Here is a 14,016-nt window from a genome sequence, read left to right on the forward strand (position 1 = left end):
CTGTTCAAGAAGTGCAGAAGGCGCTCCCAGTCAGCGACGAGGAGGAGGAGGAGGAGGAGGAGGAGGAGGAGGGAGGAGGTAAGCATTCCGGAGGAGCGGGCCGACCACGGTGGCGTCGCCGACTGTGTCGGCGCAGCGGAGGCGCCGACCGGAAGAATCTCGGCATATTCCACCAGCGCGCGACGGCTTTGCTCAATGCTCTCGACGTCCACCATGCTCGTTCATACATATTCTACGCACTGGCGGTGGTCACAGCCTTGTCATGCAACACGACTCGCGCTCCAATTAGATGACGCCTCTGAGCTCTCCTGGCCATGGACCACGGACTCTCTGTCGAATGTTTCCAACCCGACGCCTGTTGTCTTGAATTGCTCGGGAGGTTCGTCGGTGGGAGAGGGCGACCAGCTGCTCAGCATGATCTATCACCTGAGGCCCAGAGCGCGTGAGCTATGTGCTGCATCTGCATCTGACGGTATTTTCAGCGGGGCGCGGCGATACAGGGTGCTTGGATATATACGTGATGTCATGAAGTAAGTACTAGTAGAGTCCCTTGCAGTCGTTCGTGAGGTGAGTTCGTCTCGGTCCTGATATATGCTGCGTTGTCTGATGTATATGATGCAAGATATGTGACTGCTGCGACACCCAGCACGAGCTCGTAGAGCGCTGCATTTTCCACCCCAAGATCACTGTTTGCTCAATGTGAACCTCGTCGGTACGTTACAGACTCACCGCACGTCAATTTGAGCTGTTTCCGACGCCTTCCGCAGGCCTGCAGGCCGCTTCACATTCAACGGCTATTCAAGCCCACACGTATGAGTCACGGAATCAAACAACACGCAGACCGGGCGTGGGCGATTAAAGGAGGAATTCCGACGAACACTCGCAGCCCGACTCGGATGTCTCTGTCATGTCGATTAGCGTGCGGCTCATCTAACTGTCTTGCACAATATCTCCCAAATACTCAGAAAGCACATAGCGCCCGGGCTCCCCGTTCAAGAAATGTTGAGCTGAGCTTCCTCGACAGGGCACCATTGCGGCCCTAAACCGCCTGACGGGGCTTCGTACATATGGCTTCAGCAAACACGAACAAGACTTCTCGAAAAGCAAGCAGCTATGCGCGGCGGTGTTGACTGTACAGACGAGGTCCGAGCCCAAACACTAGTTGTGGCTTGTAGGCATGCGCTAGTCGCTGTCGCTTCGCCCTCGGGCTATTCCTCTTGACAGTGTGCAGAACGCTGATCCTTGGCTCTTAGTCGGTGAGTAGCACGTCCAGGAAAAGCTCATGGCTGGATGCTTATACTCACTTTTCCCGATGCGCAGCAGTAGGTCTGCGTGCGATCCAGCGAACGTTCCATACATGCAAGTGGTATGGTCGAACACTAGCACATCTGCCCACAGGTGGCCACTCTGCAGGTTCTTCATGGCCCGTGCGTGCGGTACGAACCCTCCCTGGGTTCGCAGCCCCCCGGAGACTTGCCTAGCGAGTGTTCCGACTCACGATGTCTTGTTACGATCCGCGCGGAAACAGGTCATACATGTGCGTCCCATCGCCCTCAATGCGTATTATCTACTGCTTCTGGTAATTTATATGTCTGCGCTTCACACCTGTCCATGACTGACCGTTTTTGTTGAGGGAATGACTCCGACTGTGTAGGTTGGAGTTTGCTGGTGAATGCGGTGTGTGACTAGTGCGCCCGTGCGCCACTACGGTGTAATGCTACAGGCAAAATGCATTCCAGTATTTGAACGACTGCAGAGGGCCATGCTTCGCCTTTTGTCGCTTGATATGGACACCCACAAATATGGCCAATAGCCTTGCACATAAAAATATCACTTTCCGCGGTGCGTCTTCCCTCAGCTCGTATTGCAGCGGTCTTAAGATGACTTCGAGGGGCATACACCCAGAAATTGGATGCGATTGCCTCGTTCAGGATCACACATGTTCCCAGAGCTGAAAAGTATAGAGTGCGCACCTATTCCTCATTGTATACGCACAGAAGAACGAATCCTCGCTTCGTCTTCTCGTGGTACTTTCCTTGGTCGCGCATTTGATCTGCCACCAGGACATTCTCTCGCCTCGAGAGACGCGGTTAGGGTTAGGAGCGCTTCAGCTTGCTTTGTCAAGCTTGTCAAGTTCCATGCAAGGAAGTCGCGTAAATCCCCATATCCGCTCTGTTATTGCGCTTCCATTCACGACTGCGTTGCCACTCACAGCGCGTGCGCGGCGACTGTACAGAGTACCCTTTCTCTTCCTCCCCGACCTTGCGTGAACGTCGCCTAGAATGCGTACTAGAGTTGGTTCCTCTCCTGTTCGTGCGAGAACTTCGCTGATGTACACGCGCAGTCCCCCTCCACCGCAAGTGTGCCACTGGCAAGTGCACTCGAAGTCACGCGGCAGAGTGCCAGTGGGCAGATTGGCAGCGGTCAGAGCAGTACCGACGGTGACACAGAAAGTGAAGAGGACTCGAGTGCCGATGAATGGAACTCGAAGGACTGGCGCTGCGCCCGTTTTCAAGGCACTCTGCCACTCGTGCTTTCCGCTCGCATCCCACTCGAGGTTTTTGGACTTATCATCGATGAGATGGATCAATTCACTTCGGCAGCCGCAGCGCTGGTCTGCACGGCTTGGCACCCTCGAGCGATGCGCAGCCTCTACCGTATCGTCAACATCAGCAGCCGTACGAGCTTCGACATCCTGATCAAGCAGTGTCGCGCGTCTCCGCATGTGAAGAGGTGGCTCGCTACTACGCGCGAGCTAGTGGCCAACGACTACGAACGCTCTTATGGGAATTCGAAACACCATCCCTTCCTTCAGGTGCTACCCATTGCGCTCGTTCATGCGATGCCCGGCGTACGCACCCTTTGCATGAGAGGAGGAAATCTTCGTTTCATCCGGCCGACCTTCTTCCTTGGCCTGTTGCACTTCAAGGCCGTCACGTCGTTGACCCTGTGTGGGTGCAAACTGAATAACCTGGAACAGCTGTGGCGCATCATCTGGGCCTTCCCTCAGCTAACGGACCTCAGTATAACTGGCATCGAGCTCACTCAAGAACTCGGGGGTCCTGCCTGCTGCCCAGGAGCCACACCGGTCCAGTCCCCACGTCTTCAACGCCTTAACATTGATATTGATGTCAAAAGTGCTGTTTTGGTGACGTTCATTGACTGTATGACACACTCAGGCTGTTTCACCTCCCTCAAAGAGCTGAGGCCGTGGCTGGTTTATAAATTCGAAAATTCACTAGAGAACCTGACTAAAGCCCTAGAAGCCACAGGGGGATCCCTGACTCTGTATCACGAATGCTGCACAGGGGTTGATTGTGAGCCTGCCCCAGACGGTAAGAGGCCCTGTCAATTGGTACTTATTGCTCAGCAGACCTCGCTGCTGATGCACATGCTATGCAGGTAGAGATGATCACGGCAATCTATCACATAATACCGCACTGCGGTCCCTAGGATTCCAGATGAACGACATATGCCCAGAACACGGAGACCAATGGCTTGAGCCATACATCAAATGGGTGGATGAGTTATATGGTGTCCTCTCCACCGTCCGGAGTTATGAGCTCGAGTACATCAAGATCCAATCTATGCTTGGTTACTATGACCACGATTACAGGGAGCTCGAGTTCGTCCTCGAGAACATTGACTTGGGGGCCTTGCACGAGGTCATGGGCCGACCATATTTTGACGTTCTGGAGGACGTTGAGGTGAAGATGGACCTCTTCGGGGTGCTGAATGACAGCAAAGTTGATGACGTCGGTCGGAGACTCGCACCCGTGTACCGTGGTTTACTGCGGCCATGGTCTGACCGCGGTATAGTCAACGTCATCCAATGTGGCTCCGGGTTGTCGTGAGTGAGCTCGTTTGTATGCACACACATACGTCTCACGTCTGTCTCCCGCCTCCTGGTAGGTTGACACCATGGCCACCTATGGTGGATACCCCGTCGGCACGAAGTGCCACGAGCGAAGGCGGCAACACAGAGGCATCGTCCCCAGTAGCATCCTCGGCGTGTGGGTCGATTGGAGCAAATGGCTCGCTCAAAAGACGCTGCCAGACTGCGGGATCAACGATCGACGGACTGGAGTGTACCGTATGAGCCTTCTGTCATCTCGGATCAGCCGCTCGGGACTGGACGGACATGGCTATGGTTATGACTTATCAATGTAAGAGTATGCCTTCGGGATTCATCTGCGTCTGACTCAGAGACATGAATGTCGCGTACATGATGTATGACGTTCGATGTATTGGACGCGCGACCTGCCAGCGGTGCTGGTAGCCCGAGTACGGTTGTATCAAATCACTCAGCGGCGATTGATCAGCGCAAATGGGCCCTCCGTGACGAGTGGCGAGCCACATATACGAGGAATCTCACCCGCATAAATGATGCGTGGAGAGGGATGGACGCCGTCAAAAAAGCAGCTCGCAGTAGCCACCTCATTCAACGCACACGAGGTGACTAAGCCAGCGTTGCGACACATGGGGTTTAGAGAACAGATTGAGAGAACTCGTGGAATGTGAAGACGCACCTCCCGATAATGATTCGCTCGCTGTATCTGGTGAGCATCTCGTGCGCGTACGACATCACCTGGAACTCACCAATGCTTGATTGTGGAGCCCGGCTAGTGCGCCAACGCGGAGAGAAAACAGGTTCGCTGCGTCGTCGCCTACCTTGCTATTAATAGGACTGTTGGTCGAATACTTTACCGAGATGTAGTGAATCACGTTCGTGCCTACGCAAGACCGGGACCCTCGAGACTGCAGAAATAGATTTACGAGGATCGAGATTAACATGCTGGAATGATGGCGGGTCAATGAGGTACGAAGTACATAAGCTATCCTCACCTGGCGAACTGGAGGACTTCCACAGGGATGCCTTGTAGTGTTTCAGTCGCGACGAGTTGTCTAGCACTGGTCGGCAGGTGGCGAGCCTCCCTACAAGGGTGCAAGTTGAATGTCATCGTGTTGGCCGCAATTGCCACTAGAATGGCGACGGGTGGAATGAACCAGTAGGCTACGCAGCGTACTAGTTCTCATTGCCACATATTTCGGTTGGCGGGCTCTGCGTCGGCGGTGGCGAGTTGTAACTCGAAGAACAGGAATGTTCGCCTTGCCTTGGACGAGGTCGCAACGTCGCTTGCGCCCCAAGGCAGTTCAGGGAGGGGCAGGCCAAAACCGCATTATGGCGGTGGAGCATTTGGCAAGGAGGAATGGGACTGACCGTGCTTAGACACCTGTTGCGATGACATGTAAGTATGCCACGGAGACTCGTGGTGCGGCCAATGGAGGCTGGTGCACTACTGGCAGATGATGAGCCGTATTCACCGAAAACAAGAGCTGTTTTACGTACCTTGAAACAAATATTCCTTCCGTTCCTCTCGCCTTGGATCTCCCAAGGCTTCTCAAGCTGCCGTCAAGATGAGGAGCTGCTCGGCCGTGATGCTACGTCTTCTCGTTGCAGAACGTGGACAGCTGTCGAGTATGTGTCCCTCGATCAGGCCAAAACCTCATAAAATGTAGAACAAACAGTGGCTCACGAGGACAGTAACCAAAGAGACCCATTCGCTTTCATCGTGCGACGGAGGGTGAAACGGTTCCGGAGGATGGGCGCGAGCGTGAAATCCAGTCGAGACTCAGCAGAACATCATCATATCTGATCGTCGTAGCAGTAGAGAGGACGAGACATCATAGGGTGCTTGGGAAGTGCTTGGAGAGCGATTAGAAGGTGCCTGGAGGAGGTTCAAGAGAGGTCCAAGAGCGTGGTAAAGAGTGCTCGAAGGATACTCGGTGGGCACGGCGCCGGCCGCGCGCTCCTCCATCTTTGACTTGGACTTCGACGACGCTACCGCTGACTTCTTTCGGACTTCTTCTCTGGGGCTCGAGTCTTCTGCTGCTCTCGCCAATTCCGTCGTGTGGGTCATTCGAAGGGCTTGTAATGTCTCCAACGCAGGCGGCAACCATCCATGTGACGTTCGGTACTCAGCTTCGTGTCTGTCCATCCAAGTTGTTCCTCGACCAGCGCGACCGCCGACCTCCGCTTCGATCCTGCTCTCCGCTGCTCTTGCTGCTCCCATCGCCTTACATAGTTACTCACACGACTTGTGCTATGTTTACGCGGGCTGCAAGTGCCGCCTACACGACGGCGTCGTGCCCCCAGGTTCGCCTCCGCATATTGCAGTCTGTTGCGCCTGAGCGACCTACGCGTTCAATGTAACATGTTCTCGTCCTTAGCTTCAATAGTCGACACCAACGCTGTAACACGACAGAACATACACCAAGAAGGGCTGTATCTCCCCTTGAACTACGTCGCCAGCGGTCTCATCGAAAATACTGCTGAAGACCTCCGAGTCCATCGTCGAAGGGATGAACGGGCGGCCTCGACATTGGTCAGTACGGTTGTCACGGCATTGTTTTACTTGCTGTCTTCACGCCATGTCTGTACAGCTCTCAACACGTCGCGGCTCTCAACCACACCGGCTTCGGCGTCCTGTCCGAGCGGCACCGTACCGTGACTCTGCCCAACAAGCCCTCGCTCGACCACGCTCGAGCTGATTGCATCGTGCCAACGTCGTCGTAAATAGAGGTATTTGCACGCGCTGCTCCTCCTCTTCGGCCGTGCGGTGTGTGACGCGCGAATTCTGAGGCGTATGTACATATTCCGTTTATGTGCGTTCCCACTCCTGCTGCCATTTGGTTCGTCACGTTGCTGAATTCGATCCAGTGGTGTCACACTGCCTTGATGCCTTGCGCTTCGCTAGACGATCACGCGTGTCGTTCGGATAGGCCTGCTGCATTGGCAGTTCAGTCGTAGATCTTCGCCTTAGGTGTACACGGACGATGTGCCCAGACGCTCCTGCTCACTATTGGGAGGTCCGTGCTCGCCATTATGCGGCATTCCTTTAGTTACCTGACGGTATATCTGACAATTCATTGAAGCGCGTTGTCTCAACTTTGTCAACGCAGCGAGGTCTTTGTTGCCCCGAGACTCGGATACCACCTCGAGTTTGTTGGGATACCCTATCTATTGCGTGGCCGGAAGTTCGGACGATGACACATGTAAGTACGTACTGTAGATCGCCACGTCACTCTAACATCTGACACTGCAATACAGTACTCCGACATCAGATTCTTCTGTACCCCGAACCACTGAGAGCGATCGCCAGAGCATATGGAATAGCCCGTAGTATCCTCTCCGTTATCCTCTCCGCTAGCTCGCGGGCATCGAGATCGAGTGTTGGACCGCACTCTGAATCATCCAGCGCTTACGAGGACTGGACACCCCGCGACGCTCTCGGGATGTTCTTCTGACATTTCTGGATGGGTGGGAAGCCGAGGACGATACTTCGAGCGTCCGGTAAGTGCATGTATGGAAGAGCTCATCACGGCAACGACCACTTATGTAGATCTTGTAGCGCGTGCTGGTGTGGCAGGATCTTCGGAGCAGGGGTGACGATGTCCACGTCGTTGTGCAAACCAATGAGAAATGGGTGGAGTTCAGTCTTACGGAGGACCGGCACCTGTACAATGTTTCAGCCAATTTGACGAGATGCTGATCAGCACGCCGGCGTCGAGGCGTGAAGGACGATGTGCAGCCCGAGGTCACATCCAGGGGGATGGACACAAAATGACTTTCGCGGACGCAAGGGGACGTCGCGAGTCGAATGGCGGTGCTCCACAAACTGTGTCGCGCGAATGAGGTCCCCGTGCTCAGCAGCGAGTCGTCTGGATAGTTGGTAAGTGATGACTGCCTTGTCTTCGTGCTGTAGCTCCAGGCAACGTCCCGGACGCTGATTTGACTCCTCGTAGGTGAGTGACACCACTGGGTAGGGCTCCAGCGACTCACCAGCGGCCTAGCGGCAACACCTACTCGACGCAGCAGGCTCACGTGCGATACAGCGAGTCTTCGACAAGTGGGATGGTACGTCATGGGCGCGTAGACCTTTGTCGTCTGCTCCCAACTATCATGACCGCTCTTGGATGATTACAGTTCGTTCGCGCGGTACGGCGCACTCGTCCATACAGTCTTCCGCACTCACCGGACTTGGTGAGCATTTTCCGCAGCGAAGTCGACCTTCCTCGTCATGACTCAAGACGATCGGGGATCCCCCACAGCCGTTCCCGCGCCCGGACGATGTCGCACACCGCATACTCGGAGACCTGGCGCTGCAGCGTGATGCCGATGTACGACTCCTGTAAGGACGACTTCGCCAACGGGCTTGATTGTGGCTCGTCGATGCGCCAGGCCTGCATGCAGTCCGTGCGCAGCGGCGGATAGCGTAGTATGGAGCGGGAGACACCGAGGAAGACTGGAAGCAGGGGAACAGGGCCGCCGTTCAAGTTGCCAGTCGGCTGTACAGATCGAAGGGGGATGCACAAACTGGATGGGACCCCGAAGAACGCGGTTACGGTTAGGGGCATGGACAGACCGCCTCCTCGCACTCAGGCTGGCCGCGTTCCAGTGCAAGTCCCACAACCAGATCAGGACTAGTGCGGCGCGCCCAGGAATACTGGCAGCATGACTGGCCATGACCTGGTGGTATGCCCCGTTCGCGGCAGTGACCGTGCGGCTCATCAAACTCTCGGACACAGGTCTTCCCAAGTACCCATATACATGGTCTCGCTGCATGCTTGAGGCCCCCCCCGCTACTTGCGCCCCTACCCCCACCACTCCTCCGCTCACGGCTGCGCCTCATCTCATACCGCATACATTCACACGTCGCGTACAGGGTGCGAGTGCCCAGATGTCCGATCTTCAGCCTACCGTCGGTCATCTTGCTTCTGTCCATGATTCCGACTAATATGTTCACGTAGCCCGACGATGCCTTACTACGCCCTCAAGTCACGCGATGGAGGGCCGACGGGCTTATCGGCATCGACCAGAGAAATGCCGATGAACAGAATGGCGACCTGAAGGGATCGAGTGCGAACGGAATGAGCGCCTGTGAACAGAGTGCCGATGGACACAGCAATATGGAATCCAGAGCCTGGAGCCGGTGGGACTGGTTGTTTGCCCGTTTCCAAGGCACTTTACCCCTGACCCTCTCCGCTCGCATCCCGCTCGAGGTCTTCAGGCTCGTCATCGAGAAGATGGATCGTACCGAATTGATCGTCGCGGCTCTGGTCTGCACAGCATGGCACTCTCGAGCGATGCACAACCTCTACCATACCGTCGAGATTCGCAGCCGCACAAGCTACAACCTGCTGTTCAAGCAGTGTTACCCATCACCACGCGTCAAACAGTGGCTTGCGAGCACATACAAGCTGGTGGTATATGAGGTGGGTGCTTACTCCGACGTGTGTACAAGAATAGCCCTGAGTACCAGGACTTGAAGGGTGACGATGATGTCGATAATGGCCTTCGCTTCCTTCAAGCACTACCGTCCGCGCTCGCCAGTCTGACGCCTCGTGTACGCACCGTTCACATCAGGCTCGGGAGACTTCGTTTCATCCGCATAGATTTCTTCCTCGCCCTGTCGAGGTTCAAGTCTGTCAACTCGTTGACGCTTCAGGAGTGCCATCTGAACAACATCACGCAGCTGTGGCGGATTGTGTCTGCCTTCCCCCAGCTCACAGACCTTACGATGATGCATCTTGAGTTCGATCAGCGAGGTGCTGCCAGTTACGCGGAGACCTCCTTATTTCGGCCACCATCTCACATTCGTCTTCGAAGACTTCACGTCGGCTTGGATGATGAACCCATGGTGATGTTCCTTGACAGGATGGCGCACTCAGACCTCTGCACCCCACTTGCGGATCTGACAATCTGGTCAAACGACCCCTCCATGGCACTTACACCCCTTGACCAACTCCTCGAGACGGCGGGGGCATCGTTGACCCGTTTCTGCGAGAGGTTCTATGACGGTAAAGCCCGTAAGTTGTCTTGCGTACAGACTTCACCATTGATTCACATGCACAATGTAGTGACTCACGGGAATCTGTTGCAAAACACCGCGTTGGAATCCTTGGAGTTCAGGCTGCAACCCATCAAACACGAGGCCAAATACCAGGGGCCTCACGCGGCATGGACCAAGGCAACGGAGGAGATATACGGCATATTCTCCACCGTCCAAAGTCGTCAGCTCGAGCATATCGAAGTTCGCGTTCGAGCCCACGTCGATGACACCATTCTCGAACCTGAGCAGCCCGGCGTTGTCCTCGAGAGGCTCGACTTACGGGACCTGCACGAGGTCATGAGCCAGCCATACTTTGACACGTTGCAGGATGTCAAGGTGACTATGATGCTGTCTCCTCGAGCCAATCAGACCAAGTCGGATGTGGACAGCATCGGTCAGAAGCTCCAGGCCATGTTCCGTGGCATATTGCAGCCATGGTCTGCTCGTGGCATAGTCACTATCACCCGGAAGAGCTACTAAGATTGTAAATGTGAGTGAGCCCGTTTGCATACACACGTCTGTCTCACTTATGTCTCCCATGCAGCCATTCAACCCTCGGGAGTCCTCGTGACAATATGGCATGTCATCCGAACAGTACAGACGAAGGTGGCGGCGAGGAGGCCTGGCCGTACGGAGCGCGGGTCGATGCGAGGGAATTTGCCGTCCACAAGCGGTCGCCTGGCTCCATTTTTTCCATCGTCTGACTCAGTAAGTAGAAGGACAGTCGATTTCCCTCTGGTCACGGTGTGGATTCGACTCGGATTCGGCGTGGTTACTGTCCGATTGACTGGCAGGTGGTGCTTTACAACGAGTGTTCGGACGACGACTGGACAATACATGGATACATTGGGCATGGAGCCTGCCAGTGGCTGCTGAACATACGTATGGGTCCAGGTATACGTAGTAGTACTTACAGCACTGGCTGCGAGATCTACGCTACGGTCTGGGCCCCGGGTCTACCCGAGGCTTGCCCGAGGCTCTTCCGTCGGTGCATCTCTCGTCTCCTCTCACTAAAACCTACCTGACGTGCCGTGTACTCAATTTCTGGCTCTCCGTGTGAGGATGCCCGACTTGTACCCAACGTAACGATGGGACACGATGTAGACGATTGGCGCGAAGACGCGCAGAGCGCCCACAACGGATGGAGCCACGATGAACACAGTGAGGACGAACTGGAGCAGATCGAGTGGAGTGACAAGGAGTTCGAATGGACTGACGACAAAGAGGTCTGTGCTCACAATTTTCGGAGGAACGACATCTAGCCACTGACGCTCTCTTCTCGTATCCCACTTGAGATCTACGAGGCCATCGTCAACCAGATGGACAGGCGCATGCTGACCACCGCCGCGTTAGTCTGTGCGGTTTGGTACCCTAAAGCCATGCACAGCCTCTACCACACCATCGAGATACACGACCGGCCCAGCTTCGAGGCACTGTTCAGGCAGTCTTACAGGTATCCGCGAGTCAGGCAGCGGCTCGCAACCACGCCCCAGCTGATCGCGTCGGACGGGATCAAATTCTCCGCGGGCAATGGGAGGAAGGATGGTCGCTTCCTTCACGCAGTGCCCCTTGTCTTCGGCCATGCGATGACCACACTGGAGGTCCTCATGATGGATGGGTTGCACCGGTTCATGAACCCCGCCTTCGCAGCGCTGCCGCAGTTCAAGTCCGTCAAGTCGTTAGGCCTATCCAATTGCATGCTCAACAATACCTCACAGCTGCGACGGATCATCGGTGCCTTCCCCAAGCTCCAGACCCTCATCTTACGAGGAAACATCCTCGCTCGACAGGCTTCCGCTAACCGCGCAGACCCCACACAATTCTCTAAGCGAGTCAAGATATAGCTTCGTGGCTTGGTGAGCAGCGAATCCCCGAGCGCTGATACAGGATCCTCCAACACCGTTAATGACTGGATTGTAGACTCGGGAATCTGCACGTCCCTCTATGATCTGACGGTCTGGTGTAAAGATCGTTAAGACCAGTCTCCGCTGAGTGTCGAGGCAGTTGACAGTCTTCTGGATCGTCATTGACCAAGTACGCTGACAACTCCCGTAATGCCTCTTCATCTCTCTCGACCTAACAATCTCCCGCTGATACTATTCATGACACAGATCGTCATAGCAACCTAACGCGCAGTACCTCGTTGCGCTCGTTCCGATCCCGATTGACGGACATCTTGACGGGCGACAGGGACTGGAACGCGCTAGGCCACTGGTCCAAAGTCGAGGATGAGCTGCGCAGCGTCCTCTCTAGAATTCGAAGCTGCCAACTGGGCCACATCGGGATCGAGATCAGGCTCACGCTCTATGATACCTCGCATCTGCCACTCTTCCTCAGTCCCGAGACCGGCGAGCTGGATCTGCACGAAGTCATGAGCCTACAGCGCTTCGACGCTCTACACACTGTCGATGTCGTGGCGGACGTATACGATCGACGCAAACGGGGCAAGACCACGGAGAGCGGAGTGCCCGCGAGGCTCCGGGATGCGATTCGTACCTTGCTTCGGCCGTGGTCCGACCGCGGCATAGTGAATGTTTCTCGTAGGACCGACTCTTGAGCGGGTGTTTACGAACGTGAGTGGCGGTTTATGTTTTAACCGCTCAGTCTCTCACATAATATACAACAGGCGATGGTCAGAGAGCATGGTCTCCAGGCTGACTTCGGTCGTGAACGTCAATTGTATTATGCGTGTTTGATTGAGTCTCTGCTCAACGAGTGAATGCGACCTGACAGGGACAGTGTGGGACATCAATTCAAATGGCGACGTCTCATAGCAGGCAGGCCGTAGCTCTTGGTCTGTTCTCGGCGTCCAGCAACGCGATGCACCAGTCTCCCGGTCTATGGCGAACGTGGTTCTGTAGACATCTCGTGTTTGTTCGGACCGACCCCTCGCAGGCTTGTGGGCCTCGCTTCAACTACTACCACCTCGCACCTATACATCCGAAGCAGCACAATCTCAGCGACGACGTCCAATACTACTTGCCCGCACCTACAAGGGGCCACTGGACTCGCGCATATACGCATCCAGGAACCCTTCCGCGGTATCCACCGGTCGTATCGACTTCGTGTCCATCCCTACGCCTCGCGTAACTGTGAGTATGTGTTTGTTATCGCGCGTTATCGCAGGTGCATGTCTCTGACAAGCACGCAGGTTTCGTAGTCGCCGTCAACAGTGCCACCGCATGTCGTGACACAGGTCTTACGTCGAAGGAAGGCAGTCCCGGAGAGGGGATCACAGCGACGCAGCACACGAAGTGCATACAGTCTCGGTGAGGCGGACGAATTGGTAATTGCCGGTGGGCGTCGGGAAAGCCGCCCACTTCCGCTTCTACTTCGATGGCACTTGGTTTCAAAGACACTAGCACTACGGAGTATTGGGGTGCGTTCACAGCGTTTACGCGAGCGACTCGCTGAACGGACTGACAGAACTCTGAAGTGCTTCTCAAGTGCAGCATAGCCTCGGTCCGTCTTTGACGCTCCTTGACCGTGACAATACGCTGAACTCACAGTAGGTTGATTACTGTTAGTGGAAAAAGAAGTTTTCATACGAAGGTGGCCCATGCGTGGCATATTGTCATCCCGGGTAACCGAGAGCATGTCCTGGTTTAGGTTCGACACAAACCCTGTACGTGGGCCGGCGAGCGGCCCACTGTCCTCACTGCCAGAGCGTCACTGTACAGCATACAGCCCCTAGTTACTTATACCCATGTGCGCACTGCTCCCCCTACCTCTCACCGTCGCGACGCTCTTAGTGCATACACCCTCCCTAGACAGTGCTTATTCGATACCTGAGACCGATTTGCAGGTCTGTGTTGGTCACTTCTCTCTCGTGTCCCACTGACACTACTTGCGCAGATGTCTTTCTCTGAGAACGCAGATTCGGTGGGTTTGCGAGCTCACAGACGGAGGGGTGCCTTCCAACGATTGAGCAGCATACCCGCAGCCCTCTCTGCTCGTATTCCGTTCGAGGTCTTCGGGCTCATCATGGACTGCGTGGACCGATCCATGTTAACTACTGCAGCCTCGATCTGCTCAGCGTGGTACCCTCATGCCATGCGCCGCCTCTACCGCACTGTCACAATACCCTCACGCGAATGCTTCGACAAATTGTTGAAGCACTGCC

General features: G+C 55.3%; 4 protein-coding genes across 4 annotated transcripts; 3 read left to right on the forward strand and 1 right to left on the reverse strand.

Moving 5' to 3' along the window:
- Positions 1-2,282: 2,282 nt before the first annotated feature.
- B0H18DRAFT_1116247 (uncharacterized protein) lies at positions 2,283-3,854 on the forward strand (the record flags this gene model as incomplete). Its single annotated transcript, XM_048033396.1, has 3 exons — positions 2,283-2,294; positions 2,345-3,335; positions 3,403-3,854. The coding sequence occupies 3 exons, from the start codon at positions 2,283-2,285 to the stop codon at positions 3,852-3,854; spliced, it is 1,455 nt and encodes a 484-aa protein (XP_047896665.1).
- Positions 3,855-8,079: 4,225 nt separating this feature from the next.
- Positions 8,080-8,418, reverse strand: B0H18DRAFT_1116248 (uncharacterized protein; the record flags this gene model as incomplete). The annotated part of the gene is made up of 1 exon (XM_048033397.1): positions 8,080-8,418. The coding sequence occupies one exon, from the start codon at positions 8,416-8,418 to the stop codon at positions 8,080-8,082; it is 339 nt and encodes a 112-aa protein (XP_047896666.1).
- Positions 8,419-8,525: 107 nt separating this feature from the next.
- B0H18DRAFT_1116249 (uncharacterized protein) lies at positions 8,526-10,373 on the forward strand (the record flags this gene model as incomplete). The annotated part of the gene is made up of 4 exons (XM_048033398.1): positions 8,526-8,762; positions 8,812-9,276; positions 9,333-9,870; positions 9,922-10,373. 4 exons carry the CDS (start codon positions 8,526-8,528, stop codon positions 10,371-10,373), a joined length of 1,692 nt encoding a protein of 563 aa, XP_047896667.1.
- A 612-nt stretch (positions 10,374-10,985) lies between these two features.
- B0H18DRAFT_989310 (uncharacterized protein) lies at positions 10,986-11,903 on the forward strand. Its single transcript, XM_048044948.1, has 2 exons — positions 10,986-11,749; positions 11,814-11,903. The coding sequence occupies exon 1, from the start codon at positions 11,213-11,215 to the stop codon at positions 11,735-11,737; it is 525 nt and encodes a 174-aa protein (XP_047896668.1). The 5' UTR covers positions 10,986-11,212; the 3' UTR covers positions 11,738-11,749; positions 11,814-11,903.
- The last annotated feature ends 2,113 nt before the right edge of the window (positions 11,904-14,016 follow it).

Source organism: Fomitopsis serialis (assembly GCF_022376445.1).
Source record: "Fomitopsis serialis strain Sig1Antser10 chromosome Unknown B0H18scaffold_13, whole genome shotgun sequence".
In the NCBI taxonomy this organism is placed as follows: Eukaryota; Fungi; Basidiomycota; class Agaricomycetes; order Polyporales; family Fomitopsidaceae; genus Fomitopsis; species Fomitopsis serialis.

Coding starts and splice junctions, on each gene's coding strand:
- B0H18DRAFT_989310 (XM_048044948.1), top strand. CDS start 11,213: ATGGACAGGCGCATGCTGACCACCGCCGCGTTAGTCTGTGCGGTTTGG.